General features: G+C 45.8%; 3 protein-coding genes and 1 pseudogene across 3 annotated transcripts in view; 2 read left to right on the top strand and 2 right to left on the bottom strand.

The window, feature by feature from the left end:
* Positions 1-223: 223 nt before the first annotated feature.
* LOC117444614 (cytochrome b5-like) lies at positions 224-9,081 on the bottom strand. The gene is made up of 5 exons (XM_034080060.2): positions 8,831-9,081; positions 3,512-3,640; positions 3,372-3,401; positions 3,253-3,287; positions 224-1,050 (listed from the first exon to the last, which is right to left on the bottom strand). The coding sequence occupies exons 1-5, from the start codon at positions 8,951-8,953 to the stop codon at positions 966-968; spliced, it is 402 nt and encodes a 133-aa protein (XP_033935951.1). The 5' UTR covers positions 8,954-9,081; the 3' UTR covers positions 224-965.
* A 1,120-nt stretch (positions 9,082-10,201) lies between these two features.
* Positions 10,202-16,814, bottom strand: LOC117444613 (cytochrome b5-like; annotated as a pseudogene).
* Positions 16,815-17,053: 239 nt separating this feature from the next.
* Positions 17,054-20,929, top strand: LOC117444612 (uncharacterized protein DDB_G0286299-like). Its single transcript, XM_071202755.1, has 4 exons — positions 17,054-17,072; positions 18,397-20,531; positions 20,666-20,738; positions 20,805-20,929. The coding sequence occupies exons 1-4, from the start codon at positions 17,054-17,056 to the stop codon at positions 20,927-20,929; spliced, it is 2,352 nt and encodes a 783-aa protein (XP_071058856.1).
* A 1,167-nt stretch (positions 20,930-22,096) lies between these two features.
* cunh18orf63 (chromosome unknown C18orf63 homolog) overlaps positions 22,097-25,189 on the top strand; it is a gene marked incomplete at its 3' end in the record, with an annotated part of 35,071 nt that continues 31,978 nt past the window's right edge. Inside the window, exons 1-3 of the mRNA XM_034080061.1 lie at positions 22,097-22,306; positions 23,043-23,170; positions 24,835-24,913. Of these exons, the coding sequence (XP_033935952.1) occupies positions 23,049-23,170; positions 24,835-24,913 (201 nt within the window). The remainder of the gene's footprint in view (positions 22,307-23,042; positions 23,171-24,834; positions 24,914-25,189) is intronic.

Below are 25,189 nucleotides of genomic sequence, written 5' to 3'. Positions count from 1 at the left end.
GAGGAGAGGAGTTCTCATTTCTTTAAACGTCTGCTGCTTCCCCTCCTCTCTCCTCGGTTCCCCTCCTCGGTCCTCCGCTCGCATCTCCTGTGGGCGGGTCTAAGTATCGAGGAGGGGAAATTTGAGTATTGAGAAGCCTCTTATGAGAGCTGCAGATTTCAAAATAAAAGCACAAACAGTTTGAAGTTTTATGATCAATAATTAAAATAAAACTCAGCAAAGATTCATTTTGGAAACAGAAGTTTTTAATCTTTAAATCCAGAGTTAAAAACATTCTTCCTGTTTCTTTATAGAGCATCTGTGTGTGTGTGTGTGTGTGTGTGTGTGAGTGTGTGTGTGTGTGTGTGTGTGTGTGAGTGTGTGTGTGTGTGGTCTGTGTGTGAGTGTGTGTGTGTGTGTGTGTGTGTGTGTGTGTGTGTGTGCGTGTGCATGTGGTGTGTGTGTGTGTTGTCTGTGTGTGAGTGTGTGTGCGTGTGGTGTGTGTGTGTTGTCTGCGTGTGGTGTGTGTGTGTGTGTGTGTTTGTGTGTGAGTGTGTGTGCGTGTGTGTGTTGTCTGCGTGTGGTGTGTGTGTGTTGTGTGTGTGTTGTCTGTGTGTGAGTGTGTGTGCGTGTGTTGTGCGTGTGTCTGTGTGTGCGTGTGGTGTGTGTGTGTTGTGTGTCTGCGTGTGTGGTGTGTTGTGTGCGTGTGTGTGTGTGTGAGTGCGAGTGTGTGAGTGTGAGTGTGTGTGTGTGTGTGTGTGCGTGTGTGTGTGTGTGCGTCTCAGCACTGATTGCATATTAATACAAATATATAAAAAGGTACATCTTGATTTCACAGAAAAGGCAACAACATAACTTCATTAGCACGATGCTGTGTGATTGGTCGGTTCATAAAGCTTGAAATGCATCCTGGGTATTGTAGTGCTGTGGGGCAGCGTAACCAGGTGAGGATTTCCTGCGCTGCCATTGGCTGGTTGGTGATGATGTCACTCGCTGTCTCCGCTGAAGATTCGGTACAAAAGCGTGATGACGGCAGCGATCAGAGCGGGAAGCAGAAGGTAACTGAACCAGCTGGAAGAGAATATATTCATATATAAATAAAACCAATATATATATTAATATATTCATATATAAATAAAAAAAAAAAAAATATTAATATATATAAAAAAAAAAAATATTAATATATATAAAACAAATATATATATTAATATATTAATATATATATTAATATATAAAACAAATATCTATATTAATAAATATATATATATTAATATATAAAACAAATATATATATTAATATATAAATATATATATATTAATAAATAAAACAAATATATATATTAATATATAAATATATATATACAGTGGGGTTAAAAAAGTATTTAGTCAGCCACCAGCTGTTCAAGTTCTCCCACTTAGAAAGATGAGAGGCCTGTGATGTTCATCCTTCACTTCAACTAGAGAGACAGAGGGGGGGGGAGAATCCAGACAATCTCATTGTAGGATTTGTAATGAATGAATTGGTGAAGTAAGTATTTGGTCTCCTCCAAACAAACAAGATGTCTGGCTCTCGCAGACCTGCACCTTCTCCTCTCAGAGCCTCCTCTGTCCTCCACTCGTTACCTGTATTAATGGCACCTGTTTGAACTCGTGATCAGTATAAAAGACACCTGTCCACGACCTCAAACAGTCACACTCCAAACTCCACTGTGGCCAAGACCAGAGAGCTGTCAAAGGACTCCAGAAACACAATGGTAGACCTGCACCAGGCTGGGAAGACTGCATCTGCAACAGGTAAGCAGCTTGGTGTGAAGAAACATACAAGATCACTGATAATGTCCCTCGATCTGGGGCTCCACGCAGACCTCCCCCCGTGGGGTCAAAGTGATCACAAGACCGGTGAGCAGAGATCCAGAACCCCACGGGGGACCGAGTCCATGACCTGCAGAGAGCTGGGACCAGAGTCACAAAGGCTACCATCAGTAACACACTACGCCGCCCGGGACTCAAGTCCTGCAGTGCCAGACGTGTCCCCTGCTGAAGCCAGGACACGTCCAGGCCCGTCTGAAGTCTGCTAGAGAGCATTAGAGGATCCAGAAGAGGATTGGGAGAAGGTCAGATGGTCAAATGGAACTAGACGTGTTTGAAGGAGAAAGAATGCTGAGTCCAAAGAACACCTGCTGTGAAACATGGGGGTGGGACCATCAGGCTTTGGGGCTTCCTGCAAAGGGACCAGGACGACTGATCCGTGTGAAGGAAAGGATGAATGGGGCCATGTGTCGTGAGATCTTGAGTGACAACCTCCTTCCATCAGCAAGGGCATTGAAGATGAAACGTGGCTGGGTCTTTCAGCATCACAATGATCCCAAACACACCGCCCGGGCAACGACGGAGTGGCTTCGTAAGAAGCATTTCAAGGTCCTGGAGTGGCCTAGCCAGTCTCCAGATCTCAACCCCATAGAGAGTCTTTGGAGGGAGTTGAAAGTCCGTGTTGCCTAGCGACAGCCCCAAAGCATCCCTGCTCTAGAGGAGGTCTGCATGGAGGAACGGGCCAACGTGCCAGCTACAGTGAACACCTCGTGGAGACTTAAAGAACACGTTTGAACTCTGTCATTTAACAAAGTATTGAGATAAACTTTTGTTATTGACCAAATATTTATTTTCCTCCATCATTTGCAGATAAATTCTTTTAAAATCCTTCAAAGTGATTTCCTGGATTCTTTCCCCCCCCCTCTCTCTAGTTGAAGTGAACCAGGAGGAACATTCCAGGCCTCTCCTCTTCTGAAGTGGGAGAACTTGCACCGCTGGTGGCTGACTGAATACTTGTTTTGCCCCACTGTATCTGGGTGTTTCGGTGCATTTTGAAAAGAAGAAACAGTATTTAATTACAACAATATATTTATTTTCAATTATACAAGAACATGTATACATATATGCATATTTACAGCGAGTCTTTAGCGACTTTGCTTCTGGAGAGTCTTCGATAAGCAAGTAGACTCTAAGAGACTGTCATCGTCAGCAGAATCGAGGAGAGTCTCATTCGGTTCTTTCTCCCGTTTATTCGCCCGCTCCAGCAACCCAGCCTGGACTCACAGTTGGTGGCTGACTAAATACTTTTTTGCCCCACTGTATATATTAATATATATAAAAAATATATATATGAATATAAAACAAATATATAAAAAAAATATATATTGTGTGAATGTGTGTGTGCGTGAGTGTGTGTGTGCGTGTGTGTGTGTGTGTGTGTGTGTGTGTGTGTGTGTGTGCGTACCTGGGCTCGTCCTTCAAAGTGGTCACATGGGATTCCTGTGAAACACGTAAAATACAAAAGTGTGTTAATCATATTTTTTATCTGAAGACGAGGAGACTTTGAGGAAGTTAAAGTTTGACCTCTTTTGCTGCGATCTTGTGTCTGTCGTCCTGCAGAACAACACACCGTCAGTTACACAACAACAACAACAACAACAATACTATCACCCCCCTCTTCCCAGGCAACAAGTGACCCTAACCGATCGGGGTGGTTATCTCACCGGATGCAGTTCTCCGATCATCATGCTTTGAGCTATTTCTCGTGCGTCGCTCGAATGTCCGACGTCTTCGAAACTCTCCGTGGCGTCTCCTCCCGCCTGCTCCCTGAGAACCTCCTCCCCCCCGGGGTGCTGGGAACAAACGCACCCTCTGTCAGTTACATCCAGAATCAAGGAAATACATTTCAAAAGAGACGTGTTTTGTAGTTTTTGTTAAAACTACAAACATGGCCACCGAAACACACCCTAGTTTGGTGGATTGGTGTTTAAAGGTAATTATCAACATCAGTCAGGAAATACATCCCATAATAATAGAAGAGATTTTCTGCTCAAGGCATCGTTTTCTTTGTAGTTTCTGTTGGCCACCGAAATACCCCCAGTTTGGTGACTTTGTGTTTTAACGGTTGGATTGAAGTCAAAAAACACAAAATATGAATTAGCTTTTAGAAATAGAGCAGAAACCATAAATGCATTAATACAAATAATAAAAGTGATTTTCAGTTCATCTCGTGGAAAAATTAAAGGAATAATCAGGAATGTTGGGGTTTGGACTACAAACATGGCCGCCTCTCGTTTGGTAAATGTGTTTTAAAGTCATTATGAAAGTCACGTTAGGCATGAGTCTCCCTGAGGGTTCTCCATGCTCCCTTAAACTGTGGGTTTCTCTGGAAGTGTTTCCTTGTGCGATGTGAGGGTCTGAGGACAGAGGGTCTGAGGACAGAGGGTCTGAGGACAGAGGGTCTGAGGACAGAGGGTCTGAGGACAGAGGGTCTAATTATAGAGGGTCTAAGGACAGAGGGTCTGAGGACAGAGGGTCTAAGGACAGAGGGTCTGAGGATAGAGGGTCTAAGGACAGAGGGTCTGAGGATAGAGGGTCTGAGGACAGAGGGTCTGAGGACAGAGGGTCTAATTATAGAGGGTCTAAGGACAGAGGGTCTGAGGACAGAGGGTCTGAGGATAGAGGGTCTAATTATAGAGGGTCTAAGGACAGAGGGTCTGAGGACAGAGGGTCTGAGGACAGAGGGTCTGAGGATAGAGGGTCTAATTATAGAGGGTCTGAGGACAGAGGGTCTGAGGACAGAGGGTCTGAGGACAGAGGGTCTAAGGACAGAGGGTCTGAGGACAGAGGGTCTAAGGACAGAGAGTCTGAGGACAGAGGGTCTGAGGACAGAGGGTCTGAGGATAGAGGGTCTGAGGACAGAGGGTCTGAGGACAGAGGGTCTAATTATAGAGGGTCTAAGGACAGAGGGTCTGAGGACAGAGGGTCTGAGGACAGAGGGTCTGAGGACAGAGGGTCTGAGGACAGAGGGTCTGAGGATAGAGGGTCTGAGGACAGAGGGTCTGAGGACAGAGGGTCTAATTATAGAGGGTCTAAGGACAGAGGGTCTGAGGACAGAGGGTCTGAGGACAGAGGGTCTGAGGACAGAGGGTCTGAGGACAGAGGGTCTGAGGATAGAGGGTCTAATTATAGAGGGTCTAAGGACAGAGGGTCTGAGGACAGAGGGTCTGAGGACAGAGGGTCTGAGGACAGAGGGTCTGAGGACAGAGGGTCTGAGGACAGAGGGTCTGAGGATAGAGGGTCTAATTATAGAGGGTCTAAGGACAGAGGGTCTGAGGACAGAGGGTCTGAGGACAGAGGGTCTGAGGATAGAGGGTCTAATTATAGAGGGTCTGAGGACCGAGGGTCTGAGGACAGAGGGTCTGAGGACAGAGGGTCTGAGGACAGAGGGTCTGAGGACAGAGGGTCTGAGGATAGAGGGTCTAATTATAGAGGGTCTGAGGACAGAGGGTCTGAGGACAGAGGGTCTGAGGACAGAGGGTCTAAGGACAGAGGGTCTGAGGACAGAGGGTCTGAGGACAGAGGGTCTGAGGACAGAGGGTCTGAGGACAGAGGGTCTGAGGACAGAGGGTCTGAGGACAGAGGGTCTAATTATAGAGGGTCTAAGGACAGAGGGTCTGAGGACAGAGGGTCTGAGGACAGAGGGTCTGAGGACAGAGGGTCTGAGGATAGTGGGTCTAAGGACAGAGGGTCTGAGGACAGAGGGTCTGAGGATAGAGGGTCTAATTATAGAGGGTCTGAGGACAGAGGGTCTGAGGACAGAGGGTCTGAGGACAGAGGGTCTAAGGACAGAGGGTCTGAGGACAGAGGGTCTAAGGACAGAGGGTCTGAGGACAGAGGGTCTGAGGACAGAGGGTCTAAGGACAGAGGGTCTAATTATAGAGGGTCTAAGGACAGAGGGTCTGAGGACAGAGGGTCTAATTATAGAGGGTCTAAGGACAGAGGGTCTGAGGATAGTGGGTCTAAGGACAGAGGGTCTGAGGACAGAGGGTCTGAGGACAGAGGGTCTGAGGACAGAGGGTCTAATTATAGAGGGTCTAAGGACAGAGGGTCTGAGGACAGAGGGTCTGAGGACAGAGGGTCTAATTATAGAGGGTCTAAGGACAGAGGGTCTGAGGACAGAGGGTCTGAGGACAGAGGGTCTGAGGATAGAGGGTCTAAGTATAGAGGGTCTAAGGACAGAGGGTCTGAGGACAGAGGGTCTGAGGACAGAGGGTCTAAGGACAGAGGGTCTGAGGACAGAGGGTCTGAGGACAGAGAGTCTGAGGACAGAGGGTCTGAGGACAGAGGGTCTGAGGACAGAGGGTCTAAGGACAGAGGGTCTGAGGACAGAGGGTCTGAGGACAGAGAGTCTGAGGACAGAGGGTCTGAGGACAGAGGGTCTGAGGACAGAGGGTCTGAGGACAGAGGGTCTGAGGACAGAGGGTCTGAGGACAGAGGGTCTGAGGACAGAGAGTCTGAGGACAGAGGGTCTGAGGACAGAGGGTCTGAGGACAGAGGGTCTGAGGATAGAGGGTCTAATTATAGAGGGTCTGAGGACAGAGGCTCTGAGGACAGAGGATCTGAGGACAGAGGGTCTGAGGACAGAGGCTCTGAGGACAGAGGGTCTGAGGACAGAGGATCTGAGGACAGAGGGTCTGAGGACAGAGGCTCTGAGGACAGAGGGTCTGAGGACAGAGGGTCTGAGGACAGAGGCTCTGAGGACAGAGGGTCTGAGGACAGAGGGTCTGAGGACAGAGGGTCTGAGGACAGAGGCTCTGAGGACAGAGGGTCTGAGGACAGAGGATCTGAGGACAGAGGATCTGAGGACAGAGGGTCTGAGGACAGAGGCTCTGAGGACAGAGGGTCTGAGGACAGAGGCTCTGAGGACAGAGGGTCTGAGGACAGAGGGTCTGAGGACAGAGGATCTGAGGACAGAGGGTCTGAGGACAGAGGCTCTGAGGACAGAGGGTCTGAGGACAGAGGGTCTGAGGACAGAGGATCTGAGGACAGAGGATCTGAGGACAGAGGATCTGAGGACAGAGGGTCTGAGGACAGAGACTCTGAGGACAGAGGGTCTGAGGACAGAGGCTCTGAGGATAGAGGGTCTGAGGACAGAGGGTCTGAGGACAGAGGCTCTGAGGACAGAGGGTCTGAGGACAGAGGCTCTGAGGACAGAGGCTCTGAGGACAGAGGGTCTGAGGACAGAGGGTCTGAGGACAGAGGGTCTGAGGACAGAGGGTCTGAGGACAGAGGGTCTGAGGACAGAGGGTCTGAGGACAGAGGGTCTGAGGACAGAGGGTCTGAGGACAGAGGCTCTGAGGACAGAGGGTCTGAGGACAGAGGGTCTGAGGATAGAGGGTCTGAGGACAGAGGGTCTGAGGACAGAGGGTCTGAGGACAGAGGATCTGAGGACAGAGGGTCTGAGGACAGAGGGTCTGAGGACAGAGGCTCTGAGGACAGAGGCTCTGAGGACAGAGGGTCTGAGGACAGAGGGTCTGAGGACAGAGGGTCTGAGGACAGAGGGTCTGAGGACAGAGGGTCTGAGGACAGAGGGTCTGAGGACAGAGGCTCTGAGGACAGAGGGTCTGAGGACAGAGGGTCTGTGCTGCATAATAGAGACGTGTCCACGTTGTGACTCTAATGCAGAATCTTTGAGACTCTTATCGAGGCGCTCGGTCAAAGGTCAAAGGTCAAAGGTCCAAAGCGTCATAAAGCTGTAATCCTCGAAGCTGACACGACCTCGAAGATAAGAACCAGGAAGCGAATCAGGCGTGTGTCTCAGATCGTGGTTTGATGTAGTAAAGTGATGAGTCCCGGTATGGGGTTCAGAGAAGAAGCTCTTCAGAGGGAAGGATGCGACTTCACTTCACGTGTCACTGGACGCTTTGATCCAAACATACTCAGCACCGAGGGCGATCCCCACAGGAGCACTTTGGGGTGAAGAGCCCCAACGCACCACCCCACTGCGCCACACGCCTCCTCTGTACGCTCCAAGAGATTCTTGTTAGTATTGCATTAATAGATTAGTCTTCAGTCCATACATGTCCGGTTCCAGCCGGCTGATACTGGAACGTATTCAATAATACAAACAAGTGCAGAGAATTACCCACTCTCTCCACTAGAGGGCGCGGGTACTATTTAACCATAAACTGCTCAAATAATCAAACATATTTAAGGGATTATTTATTGCATATAATGAAGTTATTTGTCAATGTGAAATAACTCTAAAATAAATGATTTTTTACTTTAATTTATATATTTTTTAATTGGGTTGCAATTGAGCTTTGTTGAATATGCTATGACTGATGGATATGTAATTATGCAAGTCAGATGTTTGACTAACAATTTACATCATAGTCAGATGTGGGATGTTGATCGGGATTTAAAGTCTATACATTATTTTCTATACAAGGGGTTCCCCAGGAGTCTTCCTCCTCATTTAATATTAAAATGTATATATGCTGAGAAACAGTCACACACTAAAATACATTCAATAAATAAAATAATAAAAAACAGAAACAGCTCGTTACCAACTCTGTCCACTAGGGGCGCTGACCATTTCCTTACAATCAACTGCAAACATGGATAAAATAAATAATCAAATCTATATAAATATATTTACGATTTATTTTATTTCTTAGCTCTTAACCCATGCATGCATGTTGAGTTATTTCCACCTTTAAACACACTTTAAAGTCAGTTAAATGTCTCCTGTTTCCTTATATCCAAGTGTAAAGGAATGGTAGTTATTTCTTAGCTCTTAAACATGCATTGTGTGTGTAACACTATAAGTTATATCCACCTTAGAAACACACTTTGAAGTCAGTGAAATGTCTCCTGTTTCCTTATATCCAAATGTAAAGGATTATGCATTGTGTGTGTAACACTATAAGTTATATCCTACTGAGAAACACACTTTGAAGTCAGTGAAATGTCTCCTGTTTCCTGCAGGACTCCCAGCTGATCAATACAGACACACTTCGACTCTCCAGGACTCTCACCTCCTCCAGGAATTTGGTGACATCGTACACGCTGTTGTTGATGATGACCCAGGTGGATCGGAAGGAGTTCTGCTCCTCTATCTGCGAGAGTCTGAAGTACTTCACACACTCCGTGTCCTCCATGCTCCTCTGAGAGGTCTTCCGAGTCACTTCGGATCCTTGCCGTCTGAAGGCAGCGTGACTCTGCACAAACACCACATTTAACCCACTTTCTATCAACAGGAGGACATCTCCTTCCAGCCGTGGTGCGTTCAGAGTCACCGCAATAACACACCGCTAATCCGGCGGAGAGTTTCAAAATAAAAGTCGTGTTTACAAAATCTGCTAAAGATAAAATAAAAAGTACTTTATTAGATTAGATTAGATAGAACTGTATTAATCCCGAAGGAAATTCTTTTTGCCAGGTTGCTGCAAAATTACAATAAAGATAATACAGATACATCTTAATAAAAGTATGCAACATACAATAGCTCAATATACAACACAGTTTAAAGTAATGTATTACAGTGCCTCAGGTAGCGGCCCGTGACCGTGGCAAGTCCTTGGTGACAGGTCATATTGCACATTCAAGTAAAATACTAAATATCAAATACTAAAAACAACTAATACTAATTGCTAATTTCTCATCATACTAAATAAAATTAGGTTAATATTAAATATTAAAACTGCAGATGTTATGAGATTATGACATTAACCTAATATTGCACATGGTGTTATATTTTAATTAATAGAGAGCTGGCCTCAAAGGTACGAGTGCTACTTCTTGAGTCGTGGCTGTGGTCCTGGATCATCGGTCCTGGATGGATATCCTCGTGGATTCATCTTCCTATTATACACACATGCATTTCAAACATCTGGACTACCTATGTTGCAAATGTATTATCTTTTCAATTACACACGGCATCTATTGCACGTTGTCCATCCTGGGAGAGGGATCCTCCTCTGCTGCTCTCCCTGAGGTTTCTCCATGTTCCTTTAAACTGTGGGGTTTCTCTGGAAGTGTTTCCTTGTACGATGTGAGGGTCTGAGGACAGAGGGTCTGAGGACAGAGGGTCTGAGGACAGAGGGTCTAAGGACGGAGGGTCTGAGGACAGAGGGTGTCGTATTGTCATACTGATATTCTGTAAAAACTGTGAAGTCCACTGAGACAAATGTAACATTTGTGATATTGGGCTATAAATAAACACTGATTGGTTGATTGAAGATGAAACGTGGCTGGGTCTTTCAGCATCACAATGATCCCAAACACACCGCCCGGGCAACGACGGAGTGGCTTCGTAAGAAGCATTTCAAGGTCCTGGAGTGGCCTAGCCAGTCTCCAGATCTCAACCCCATAGAGAGTCTTTGGAGGGAGTTGAAAGTCCGTGTTGCCTAGCGACAGCCCCAAAGCATCCCTGCTCTAGAGGAGGTCTGCATGGAGGAACGGGCCAACGTGCCAGCTACAGTGAACACCTCGTGGAGACTTAAAGAACACGTTTGAACTCTGTCATTTAACAAAGTATTGAGATAAACTTTTGTTATTGACCAAATATTTATTTTCCTCCATCATTTGCAGATAAATTCTTTTAAAATCCTTCAAAGTGATTTCCTGGATTCTTTCCCCCCCCCCTCTCTCTAGTTGAAGTGAACCAGGAGGAACATTCCAGGCCTCATCTTCTGAAGTGGGAGAACTTGCACAGTTGGTGGCTGACTGAATACTTGTTTGCCCCACTGTATCTGGGTGTTTCGGTGCATTTTGAAAAGAAGAAACAGTATTTAATTACAACAATATATTTATTTTCAATTATACAAGAACATGTATACATATATGCATATTTACAGCGAGTCTTTAGCGACTTTGCTTCTGGAGGTCTTCGATAAGCAAGTAGACTCTAAGAGACTGTCATCGTCAGCAGAATCGAGGAGAGTCTCATTCGGTTCTTTCTCCCGTTTATTCGCCCGCTCCAGCAACCCAGCCTGGACTCACAGTTGGTGGCTGACTAAAATTTTTTGCCCCACTGTATATATTAATATATATAAAAAATATATATATGAATATAAAACAAATATATAAAAAAAATATATATTGTGTGAATGTGTGTGTGCGTGAGTGTGTGTGTGCGTGTGTGTGTGTGTGTGTGTGTGTGTGTTGTGTGTGCGTACCTGGGCTCGTCCTTCAAAGTGGTCACATGGGATTCCTGTGAAACACGTAAAATACAAAAGTGTGTTAATCATATTTTTTATCTGAAGACGAGGAGACTTTGAGGAAGTTAAAGTTTGACCTCTTTTGCTGCGATCTTGTGTCTGTCGTCCTGCAGAACAACACACCGTCAGTTACACAACAACAACAACAACAACAATACTATCACCCCCCTCTTCCCAGGCAACAAGTGACCCTAACCGATCGGGGTGGTTATCTCACCGGATGCAGTTCTCCGATCATCATGCTTTGAGCTATTTCTCGTGCGTCGCTCGAATGTCCGACGTCTTCGAAACTCTCCGTGGCGTCTCCTCCCGCCTGCTCCTGAGAACCTCCTCCCCCCGGGGTGCTGGGAACAAACGCACCCTCTGTCAGTTACATCCAGAATCAAGGAAATACATTTCAAAAGAGACGTGTTTTGTAGTTTTTGTTAAAACTACAAACATGGCCACCGAAACACACCCTAGTTTGGTGGATTGGTGTTTAAAGGTAATTATCAACATCAGTCAGGAAATACATCCCATAATAATAGAAGAGATTTTCTGCTCAAGGCATCGTTTTCTTTGTAGTTTTGTTGGCCACCGAAATACCCCCAGTTTGGTGACTTTGTGTTTTAACGGTTGGATTGAAGTCAAAAAACACAAAATATGAATTAGCTTTTAGAAATAGAGCAGAAACCATAAATGCATTAATACAAATAATAAAAGTGATTTTCAGTTCATCTCGTGGAAAAATTAAAGGAATAATCAGGAATGTTGGGGTTTGGACTACAAACATGGCCGCCTCTCGTTTGGTAAATGTGTTTTAAAGTCATTATGAAAGTCACGTTAGGCATGAGTCTCCCTGAGGGTTCTCCATGCTCCCTTAAACTGTGGGTTTCTCTGGAAGTGTTTCCTTGTGCGATGTGAGGGTCTGAGACAGAGGGTCTGAGGACAGAGGGTCTGAGGACAGAGGGTCTGAGGACAGAGGGTCTGGAGGACAGAGGGTCTAATTATAGAGGGTCTAAGGACAGAGGGTCTGAGGGACAGAGGGTCTAAGGACAGAGGTCTGATGATAGAGGGTCTAAGGACAGAGGGTCTGAGGATAGAGGGTCTGGAGGACAGAGGGTCTGAGGACAGAGGGTCTAATTATAGAGGGTCTAAGGACAGAGGGTCTGAGGACAGAGGGTCTGAGGATAGAGGGTCTATTATAGAGGGTCTAAGGACCAGAGGGTCTGAGGACAGAGGGTCTGAGGACAGAGGGTCTTGAGGATAGAGGGTCTAATTATAGAGGGTCTGAGGACAGAGGGGTCTGAGGACAGAGGGTCTGAGGACAGAGGGTCTAAGGACAGAGGGTCTGAGGACAGAGGGTCTAAGGACAGAGAGTCTGAGGACAGAGGGTCTGAGGACAGAGGGTCTGAGGATAGAGGGTCTGAGGACAGAGGGTCTGAGGACAGAGGGTCTAATTATAGAGGGTCTAAGGACAGAGGGTCTGAGGACAGAGGGTCTGAGGACAGAGGGTCTGAGGACAGAGGGTCTGAGGACAGAGGGTTCTGAGGATAGAGGGTCTGAGGACAGAGGGTCCTGAGGACAGAGGGTCTAATTATAGAGGGTCTAAGGACAGAGGGTCTGAGGACAGAGTGTCTGATGGACAGAGGGTCTGAGGACAGAGGGTCTGAGGACAGAGGGTCTGAGGATAGAGGGTCTAATTATAGAGGGTCTAAGGACAGAGGGTCTGAGGACAGAGGGTCTGAGGACAGAGGGTCTGAGGACAGAGGGTCTGAGGACAGAGGTGTCTGAGGACAGAGGGTCTGAGGATAGAGGGTCTAATTATAGAGGGTCTAAGGACAGAGGGTCTGAGGACAGAGGGTCTGAGGAACAGAGGGTCTGAGGATAGAGGGTCTAATTATAGAGGGTCTGAGGACCGAGGGTCTGAGGACAGAGGGTCTGAGGACAGAGGGTCTGAGGACAGAGGGTCTGAGGACAGAGGGTCTGAGGATAGAGGGTCTAATTATAGAGGGTCTGAGGACAGAGGGTCTGAGGACAGAGGGTCTGAGGACAGAGGGTCTAAGGACAGAGGGTCTGAAGGACAGAGGGGTCTGAGGACAGAGGGTCTGAGGACAGAGGGTCTGAGGACAGAGGGTCTGAGGACAGAGGGTCTGAGGACAGAGGGTCTAATTATAGAGGGTCTAAGGACAGAGGGTCTGAGGACAGAGGGTCTGAAGGACAGAGGGTCTGAGGACAGAGGGTCTGAGGAATAGTGGTCTAAGGACAGAGGGTCTGAGGACAGAGGGTCTGAGGATAGAGGGTCTAATTATAGAGGGTCTGAGGACAGAGGGTCGTGAGGACAGAGGGTCTGAGGACAGAGGGTCTAAGGACAGAGGGTCTGAGGACAGAGGGTCTAAGGACAGAGGGTCTGAGGACAGAGGGTCTGAGGACAGAGGGTCTAAGGACAGAGGGTCTAATTATAGAGGGTCTAGGACAGAGGGTCTGAGGACAGAGGGTCTAATTAAGAGGGTCTAAGGGACAGAGGGTCTGAGGATAGTGGGTCTAAGGACAGAGGGTCTGAGGACAGAGGGTCTGAGGACAGAGGGTCTGAGGACAGAGGGTCTAATTATAGAGGGTCTAAGGACAGAGGGTCCTGAGGACAGAGGGTCTGAGGACAGGGGTCTAATTATAGAGGGTCTAAGGACAGAGGGTCTGAGGACAGAGGGTCTGAGGACAGAGGGTCTGAGGATAGAGGGTCTAATTATAGAGGGTCTAAGGACAGAGGGTCTGAGGACAGAGGGTCTGAGGACAGAGGGTCTAAGGACAGAGGGTCTGAGGACAGAGGGTCTGAGGACAGAGAGTCTGAGGACAGAGGGTCTGAGGACAGAGGGTCTGAGGACAGAGGGTCTAAGGACAGAGGGTCTGAGGACAGAGGGTCTGAGGACAGAGAGTCTGAGGACAGAGGGTCTGAGGACAGAGGGTCTGAGGACAGAGGGTCTGAGGACAGAGGGTCTGAGGACAGAGGATCTGAGGACAGAGGGTCTGAGGACAGAGGGTCTGAGGACAGAGGGTCTGAGGACAGAGGGTCTGAGGACAGAGGGTCTGAGGATAGAGGGTCTAATTATAGAGGGTCTGAGGACAGAGGCTCTGAGGACAGAGGATCTGAGGACAGAGGGTCTGAGGACAGAGGCTCTGAGGACAGAGGGTCTGAGGACAGAGGATCTGAGGACAGAGGGTCTGAGGACAGAGGCTCTGAGGACAGAGGGTCTGAGGACAGAGGGTCTGAGGACAGAGGATCTGAGGACAGAGGGTCTGAGGACAGAGGGTCTGAGGACAGAGGGTCTGAGGACAGAGGGTCTGAGGACAGAGGGTCTGAGGACAGAGGATCTGAGGACAGAGGATCTGAGGACAGAGGGTCTGAGGACAGAGACTCTGAGGACAGAGGGTCTGAGGACAGAGGCTCTGAGGATAGAGGGTCTGAGGACAGAGGGTCTGAGGACAGAGGATCTGAGGACAGAGGGTCTGAGGACAGAGGCTCTGAGGACAGAGGGTCTGAGGACAGAGGGTCTGAGGACAGAGGATCTGAGGACAGAGGATCTGAGGACAGAGGATCTGAGGACAGAGGGTCTGAGGACAGAGACTCTGAGGACAGAGGGTCTGAGGACAGAGGCTCTGAGGATAGAGGGTCTGAGGACAGAGGGTCTGAGGACAGAGGGTCTGAGGACAGAGGGTCTGAGGACAGAGGCTCTGAGGACAGAGGCTCTGAGGACAGAGGGTCTGAGGACAGAGGGTCTGAGGACAGAGGGTCTGAGGACAGAGGGTCTGAGGACAGAGGGTCTGAGGACAGAGGGTCTGAGGACAGAGGGTCTGAGGACAGAGGGTCTGAGGACAGAGGCTCTGAGGACAGAGGGTCTGAGGACAGAGGGTCTGAGGATAGAGGGTCTGAGGACAGAGGGTCTGAGGACAGAGGGTCTGAGGACAGAGGCTCTGAGGACAGAGGGTCTGAGGACAGAGGGTCTGAGGACAGAGGATCTGAGGACAGAGGCTCTGAGGACAGAGGGTCTGAGGACAGAGGGTCTGAGGACAGAGGGTCTGAGGACAGAGGGTCTGAGGACAGAGGGTCTGAGGACAGAGGGTCTGAGGACAGAGGCTCTGAGGACAGAGGGTCTGAGGACAGAGGGTCTGTGCTGCATAATAGAGACGTGTCCACGTTGTGACTCTAATGCAGAATCTTTGAGACTCTTATCGAGGCGCTCGGTCAAAGGTCAAAGGTCAAAGGTCCAAAGCGTCATAAAGCTGTAATCCTCGAAGCTGACACGACCTCGAAGATAAGAACCAGGAAGCGAATCAGGCGTGTGTCTCAGATCGTGGTTTGATGTAGTAAAGTGATGAGTCCCGGTATGGGGTTCAGAGAAGAAGCTCTTCAGAGGGAAGGATGCGACTTCACTTCACGTGTCACTGGACGCTTTGATCCAAACATACTCAGCACCGAGGGCGATCCCCACAGGAGCACTTTGGGGTGAAGAGCCCCAACGCACCACCCCACTGCGCCACACGCCTCCTCTGTACGCTCCAAGAGATTCTTGTTAGTATTGCATTAATAGATTAGTCTTCAGTCCATACATGTCCGGTTCCAGCCGGCTGATACTGGAACGTATTCAATAATACAAACAAGTGCAGAGAATTACCCACTCTCTCCACTAGAGGGCGCGGGTACTATTTAACCATAAACTGCTCAAATAATCAAACATATTTAAGGGATTATTTATTGCATATAATGAAGTTATTTGTCAATGTGAAATAACTCTAAAATAAATGATTTTTTACTTTAATTTATATATTTTTTAATTGGTTGCAATTGAGCTTTGTTGAATATGCTATGACTGATGGATATGTAATTATGCAAGTCAGATGTTTGACTAACAATTTACATCATAGTCAGATGTGGGATGTTGATCGGGATTTAAAGTCTATACATTATTTTCTATACAAGGGGTTCCCCAGGAGTCTTCCTCCTCATTTAATATTAAAATGTATATATGCTGAGAAACAGTCACACACTAAAATACATTCAATAAATAAAATAATAAAAAACAGAAACAGCTCGTTACCAACTCTGTCCACTAGGGGCGCTGACCATTTCCTTACAATCAACTGCAAACATGGATAAAATAAATAATCAAATCTATATAAATATATTTACGATTTATTTTATTTCTTAGCTCTTAACCCATGCATGCATGTTGAGTTATTTCCACCTTTAAACACACTTTAAAGTCAGTTAAATGTCTCCTGTTTCCTTATATCCAAGTGTAAAGGAATGGTAGTTATTTCTTAGCTCTTAAACATGCATTGTGTGTGTAACACTATAAGTTATATCCACCTTAGAAACACACTTTGAAGTCAGTGAAATGTCTCCTGTTTCCTTATATCCAAATGTAAAGGATTATGCATTGTGTGTGTAACACTATAAGTTATATCCTACTGAGAAACACACTTTGAAGTCAGTGAAATGTCTCCTGTTTCCTGCAGGACTCCCAGCTGATCAATACAGACACACTTCGACTCTCCAGGACTCTCACCTCCTCCAGGAATTTGGTGACATCGTACACGCTGTTGTTGATGATGACCCAGGTGGATCGGAAGGAGTTCTGCTCCTCTATCTGCGAGAGTCTGAAGTACTTCACACACTCCGTGTCCTCCATGCTCCTCTGAGAGGTCTTCCGAGTCACTTCGGATCCTTGCCGTCTGAAGGCAGCGTGACTCTGCACAAACACCACATTTAACCCACTTTCTATCAACAGGAGGACATCTCCTTCCAGCCGTGGTGCGTTCAGAGTCACCGCAATAACACACCGCTAATCCGGCGGAGAGTTTCAAAATAAAAGTCGTGTTTACAAAATCTGCTAAAGATAAAATAAAAAGTACTTTATTAGATTAGATTAGATAGAACTGTATTAATCCCGAAGGAAATTCTTTTTGCCAGGTTGCTGCAAAATTACAATAAAGATAATACAGATACATCTTAATAAAAGTATGCAACATACAATAGCTCAATATACAACACAGTTTAAAGTAATGTATTACAGTGCCTCAGGTAGCGGCCCGTGACCGTGGCAAGTCCTTGGTGACAGGTCATATTGCACATTCAAGTAAAATACTAAATATCAAATACTAAAAACAACTAATACTAATTGCTAATTTCTCATCATACTAAATAAAATTAGGTTAATATTAAATATTAAAACTGCAGATGTTATGAGATTATGACATTAACCTAATATTGCACATGGTGTTATATTTTAATTAATAGAGAGCTGGCCTCAAAGGTACGAGTGCTACTTCTTGAGTCGTGGCTGTGGTCCTGGATCATCGGTCCTGGATGGATATCCTCGTGGATTCATCTTCCTATTATACACACATGCATTTCAAACATCTGGACTACCTATGTTGCAAATGTATTATCTTTTCAATTTACACACGGCATCTATTGCACGTCTGTCCATCCTGGGAGAGGGATCCCTCCTCTGCTGCTCTCCCTGAGGTTTCTCCATGTTCCTTTAAACTGTGGGGTTTCTCTGGAAGTGTTTCCTTGTACGATGTGAGGGTCTGAGGACAGAGGGTCTGAGGACAGAGGGTCTGAGGACAGAGGGTCTAAGGACGGAGGGTCTGAGGACAGAGGGTGTCGTATTGTCATACTGATATTCTGTAAAAACTGTGAAGTCCACTGAGACAAATGTAACATTTGTGATATTGGGCTATAAATAAACACTGATTGGTTGATATATATATATATACTACTACTACTACTACTCAACTACAACAACTACAACTACTACTACTACTCAACTACTACTACTCAACTACAACAACTACTACTACTACTACTACTACTACTACTCAACTACAACAACTACAACTACAACAACTACTACTACTACTACTACTACTACTACTACTACTACTACACAACTACAACTACTACTACTCAACTACAACAACTACAACTACTACTACTACTACTCAACTACAACAACTACTACTACTACTCAACTACAACACTACTACTACTCAACTACAACAACTACTACTACTACTACTCAACTACAACAACTACTACTCAACTACAACAACTACTACTACTACTACTACTCAACTACAACAACTACTACTACTACTACTCAACTACAACAACTACTACTACTACTGCTACTGCTGCTGCTACTACTACTGCTACTACTACTCAACTACAACAACTACTACTCAACTACAACAACTACTACTACTCAACTACAACAACTACTACTACGACAACTACACGACGAATCAACGACAACAACGACGACGACGACGACGACGCAACGACAACAACGACGACGACGACGACGACGCAACGACAAGAACGACGACGACGACGCAAGACGACGCGACGACGACTACGACGCAACGACGACGACGACGGACGATCAACGACAACAACGACGACGACGACGATACGACGCAACGACAAAACTACGACGACTACGACGACGACTACGCGACGAACGACGCAACGACGACGACGCTACGACGACGAGACGACGCAAGACAACAACGACGACGACGACGACGACGCAACGACAACAACGACGACGACGGCGACGACGAGAACGCAACGACAACAAAACGACGACGACGACAGACGCAACGACGACTACGACTGACTACGACGCAACGACAACAACTACGACGACTGCTACGACGACTCAACTCGACTACTACGACACTACGACTACTACGACGACGGCGACGACGGCGACGCAACGACAACAACGACAACGACTACGCAACGACAACAACGACTACGACGACGACACGACGACGCAACGACAAAAACGACGACGACGACGACGCAACGACAACAACGACGACGACGACGACGACGCAACGACACAAAAAGACGACGACGAGACGCAACGACAACAACGACGACGCAACGACAACAACGACGACGACGACGACGCAACGACAACAACGACGACGACGACGACGAGACGACGCGAACGACAACCAACGACGACGCAACGACAACAACAACAACGACGACTACGACTACTCAACGACAACAACGACGACGACGAACTACGACGCAACTACAACAACAAAACGACGACTCGACAACGACTACTACTACGACTCAACGACAACAAACTACGACTACTGCTACTACGCAACGACAACGACGACGACGCAACGAAAACAACAACGACGACGACGACGACGCAACGACAACAAACGAGACGACGACGCAACGACAACAACGACGACGACGAGACGGGACGACGCAACGAAACGACGACGACGAGACGGCGACGACGCAACGACAACAACAACGACGACGACGACGCAACGACAACAACGACGACGACGACGCAACGACAACAAACGACGACGACGACGACGACGACGACGACGACGCAACGACAACAACGACGACGACGACGCAACGACAAACAACGACGAGACGACGACGACGACGACGACGACGCAACGACAACAACGACGACGACGACGCAACGACAACAACGACGACGACGACGACCCAACGACAACAACGACGACGACGACGCAACGACAACAAACGACGACGCAACGACAACAACGACGACGACGACGCAACGACAACAACGACGACGACGACGCAACGACAAACAACGACGACGACGCAACGACAACAAGACGACGACGAAAGACGCAACGACAACAACGACGACGCAACTACAACAAACAAAACGACGACGACGACGCAACGACAACAACGACGACGACGACGACTACGACGACGCAACAACAACAACAACGACTACTACGACTACGCGACTATACTACTCAACGACAACAACGACGACTACGACTGCTTAACTACTCAACGACAACACGACGACGCAACGACAACAACAACGACGACGACGACGACGACGCAACGACAACAAACGACGACGACGACGCAACGACAAACAACGACGACGACGGCGACGCGACGACTCAACGACAAGCGACGACGACGACGCGAGACGAACGACGACAAACGACGACGACGACGCAACGACAAACAACGACGACGACGACGACGACGACGACGACGACGCAACGACAACAAACGACGACGACGACGCAACGACAACAACGACGACGACGACGAGACGCAACGACAACAACGACGACGACGACGCAACGACAACAACGACGACGACGACGACGCAACGACAACAACGACGACGACGACGACGACGCAACGACAACAACGACGACGCAACGACAACAACGACGACGACGACGACGACGCAACGACAACAACGACGACGACGACGACGACGACGCAACGACAACAACAACAACGACGACGACGACGACGACGCGACGACGACGACGACGACGACGACGCAACGACAACAACGACGACGACGACGACGCAACGACAACAACGACGACGCAACTGACAACAACGACGACGACGACGACGCAACGACAACAACGACTACGACGCAACGACAACAACAACGACGACGACGACGACGTACTACTACTACTCAACTACAACAACTACTACTACTACTCAACTACAACAACTACTACTACTACTCAACTACAACTACTACTACTCAACTACAACAACAACTACTACTACTACTACTAATACTTGTACTACAGGAGGAGGAGGAGTTAAAGCGTGTGATGGCGTTGTGCGGCGCCCCTCTGCTCGCAGTACTGCCTCCACGCACGGGTGAGAGTTGTTGTTGTCCAGGATGCTGAGCAGTTTGCTCGGCACCCTCCTCTCTGACACCTCCAGCAGAGGCTCGAGCTCTTCAGACCCGAACCAGCTCTCCTGATGAGCTCATTGAGTCTATTGGCGTCAGTTGCCTTCAGCCTGCTGCCCAGCACACTCCCGCGTACACTGACTCCAGACCACCATAGAACATCCGCAGCATGGTTCTGCAGACAGATCTGAGTCTCCTTAGGAAATACAAAGGACTCTTACCTTTCTTGTACACTAATATCGCTATTTACTTTATTTTGGGTTGATTTGATTTATTTTCCATTATCTTATGTGTTTCAGCAACACATGTCAGATGCAAAGAAAGCATATGGTGTTTTATTTGCTCTAATACAATTCTACCATCAATAAGAAAGCTTAATGTGCATATTTATAGACTTCCCAATTGCAGTATTTTTTTATATATTTGTTTTTGCCCTTTGGATTTTATTTTGAAAGGAACATTTCCCTCACAGCTGATTTGTTTCTGTTCGCTTCACTGAGCCCCAGATATCCTGGCACCGTGACTAACCCCGCCCCCATTCTCATTCCACCGCTACTATTGGTTAGTCTCCTATTTACCTTTAAACGGGACTCTCTGATTGGTCCTCACGCTGTCAATCATCACGGCACCGGGCGAGGACGAGGCTAAAGTTCAATCCATTCAAACACTTTCAAGGAAAGAGCTTGTCACGCGAAAGGAAGCGTTATCGCACGCAATGAGAGTGTTATGACCTACTCAGTGTCTTTCAAGTTCAGTTGTTAAACGTGTAAAATAGTGACATAATTCATAATATTCTGAGTAAAAAGTGGGTTGTTCCAACTGCAGCTGTCTGGCGGGAAAACGTACTTATTTAATATCAAAGATTGTCTCTTAAGACACGCCCATGTACTCCTCAGTTAAAAAACAACACTCACTATTGAAAGTTAATTCAACTTAAAGTTAACTAAATCTATTTCCTACATCAAATTAGGCTTTCCAAAGTGACCACAATGACAGTTAACAATATTAATTAAAGAAACAATAACACAAAATACAAACAAAATCATAAAGCTTCTGTGAAATGACTCTTTTATTATAAAATGTACATTATTACACTTTAAAACGTAAGAAAAAAACATTTAAAGACATTTTCTTGGCATGAGAATTATTAATCTAAAGTCCCAAACAAATATCTACCTTAAAAAAGCAATTTTTGTCACTAAAAATGATAAATGTACCATTTAATTATAAGAAATAGTTTTCGTATATGCAAATTAAAGCAGAGTGAGACTCCGTCTTTCTCCTATGTTGCCCTAGCTTTAGCACCAACTGTTTAGCTAGTTTCATTAATGATCAGTTGTCTTTAATAATTGATTAAGAATTGAGAACTAGATTTATCTCAGAATATATTAACTGCCGTTGTATAGTGCGATTCAGATATGAGATTAGTGACTTAGATATCAGTAAAAACTCAGAAACCCGGACTCGTTTTAGCCGTTTTTTAACTCGTTTTTTTAGCTAACTGCGAGCTGCTAACCGGGTCAGAGACACAGAGGTGAGTGAAACACATTTAAATAATAACAAACTATTATTTTATTCTCTTTTGAAGATCTTTTATAATTCCCCAGGGCTTAACATATTTTTTATTTATTTTAGTAAATTAATGTATCTTCCTAATTATTATTAAGTTTAATTTAAATCGAATATTTTATTAACAACTTCAGGATTTAGTGATTATTAAAAATAGGATATTTTATTTACTGTTTATTGTTATAATGTTTTTTAGTACATTAATTTATTATCCTTGTTATTATTTATTAACTGATATATTCTTATTTTATCATCTTTATTATTATTATTAAATATAATTTAATTTAAATGGAATTTATGTATCTATACATTACTTAGGGTTATAAGGATATTTAATGTAATGATATATGTTTATTTAATGTTAAGGTCAACTGTTTAATCACCTTTATTTGATATAGTTTAATTTCAATTGAATTTATTTGTAATGTTTTTTTATAATATTTCTTGTTCTTGTTTTTGATAAAAGCGCTGTTTGTGGTCTGGATTTAATTCCTTTATGAGTCTCGTTTCCAGCAGAGAATCAGGATCCAAAATGCCTTGTTTATATTTGAGAAAACTGCTTTGGAAATAAACATAAGAAGTTAAATGAGAGGAGTTTTTAATATAAGACATTTGGCACATTGGCAAACCAATAGGACATCCCTGATTTAGAATAATGATATTAAAACTGATGGTAAACAGGATTAAGCTGCGTGTTCCAGGTGAGGATGAGCGGCCTGCAGAAGTCCATCTTCTTCCTGGGACTTCCAGACCTGAAGAAGCTGTGCTGCGTCTCTCTGTCTCTGCGGGGGAGCGAGGAACCCCGGAGCTCCCAGATCAAGACATGCCGGTACTTCTGCTGAAAGGTTTCACATAGTGTCTCCCCTCTGGGGCTGCAACAAACGACTCATTTGATAATCGATTAATCTATCGACTAATGAAACGATTAATCGACTATTCGGACTATTACTGTACGCCTTGCACAATTTCTCAAACGCTTATTTAGCCATCAGCTTTTAGATGTAGCTTGAGGTTGTTTTAGGCATGTGGAAACTAGCAATGAAGACAATAAAGATGAATACTTGATTCAAAATATATATAATTAAATTAACTTAACAAATTGTGAACAAAACTAACATTGCTTTTTATTTAAATTAAATGAATAATATTTCACATCAAAAGAAACAACAATGTTTTAACAAATGGTATTAAATAATGAGATGACAGAACAGCTGAAACTTTAACAAAATAATAACTCAGTTACCTCTAATCATTAACCCATGTTTGTATCATTTTGTTAACTGCGTGTGTTGCTGCTAGCATACAGAACACCTGACGTGGAGACGTCACTCGTGGACGGGGCTACAGAGCTGCTAGAAAGACCGTGGAACCCGGAGCATTCCTCCGTCTGGATCTGGAGCACTTTTGCTAAATGTTTAGACAAACTGCTCGTGTTACCGCCCTGACATGCTAAACTCTTATTGCACTCTTGGCAACGAGCATCGTCCACCTCAAGACGGGTAACATGTAACCACACCTTGGAGCGCTTCTCTCCGCCATCCCCGCCGTGTGTTGCTGCATGCAGCAGCCTGTGTGTGAACGGCCCCGCCCCCTCGCACACAGACGGGGGAGAGATCTCGCCTCGATTGGAAAGATCGAAAATACACCATCGACGCATTTTTTTGTCTTTTTGCATTTTAGAAACGAGTTGGCGACACTAAGACTGCGATATAATGTTTATGAAGCGATAATACATATGACGTATATTTTTTAAATGTCTCCAGTAGGCCTACCGATAAAAAGTCCGATAACGTTGGAGATTAACGGCGCGTAAAACACACGTGATGACGTCACCAACGAATCGACGACTGAATTAGTTAATTAGCAACTAATTTGGTCATCGATTTTAATCGATTAAGTCGATTAGTTGTTGCACCCCTACTCCCCTCTGACATGTCTCCTGCTTTAATGCTCAACAAGCTCTTTATTGTTCTCTCACTGCCTGTGCTGCAGCGCCTCTTTTCACCCTCTGTCTGAAACCAGAGCTGCTCTGATTAGTTATCTGGCCGGCTCGTGATTGGTCAACCAGCTTAGAGAGGTCCCGCCCCCTCACGTTCAATGTGTTGAAGCGCAGCCAATTGGACTCTTAACCTTATTACAGTTATTAATAATAATAATTAATAAAAAAAATGGATACAGAATATCTGAATACGTTTCTTTTCCGCACGACTTTGACCAGATACTTTTCGGGAGCATTTAGTGGACTTATCAATCATCTAAAAAAGTTGTATCACAATGTTATTTATTCACATTCTAGTTACATGTTTTTACTGAGCATTTACAGAGTCTCTGATGTCTAACGGGAATTTAAACAGGACTGTGCTCACAGTAATCTGGAATAATGTTAGTTATTGAAGTCAGGTTACTGTCTCACTGAACCGCAGCATTCCTGTTGATGTGCCCTTGATTAAACCGTGTGTGTGTGTGTGTGTGTGTGTGTGTGTGTGTCCACAGACAGCTGGTGTTGCTGTACTCTGATATTCTGGCCTCTCCGGCACTGGACTCCTTCACTGCTATCACAGTGGTCATGGCCGTAAGAAAACACACACACACACACACCCACACACACACACACACACACACACACACACACACACACACACACACACACACACACACACACACACACATTGTTAAAATAAAGTGAAAGCTGCCATCAGGCTAAGATAATTCATGTTTCCAAGGTTTTTTTAAATCATAATATACTTTTTAACCTCTTAGTTTGAAGTTTGAAGAAGGGAGGACGGAACAAGTCCTTGCTTTCAAGGCCTTACACTCCTAAAACACACACACACACACACACACACAC

This window comes from Pseudochaenichthys georgianus, unplaced genomic scaffold, assembly GCF_902827115.2.
Source record: "Pseudochaenichthys georgianus unplaced genomic scaffold, fPseGeo1.2 scaffold_855_arrow_ctg1, whole genome shotgun sequence".
NCBI classification, from domain to species: Eukaryota; Metazoa; Chordata; class Actinopteri; order Perciformes; family Channichthyidae; genus Pseudochaenichthys; species Pseudochaenichthys georgianus.
Note: the sequence above shows the minus strand (reverse complement) of the source record. Positions and strands in the feature narration are given on the sequence as shown.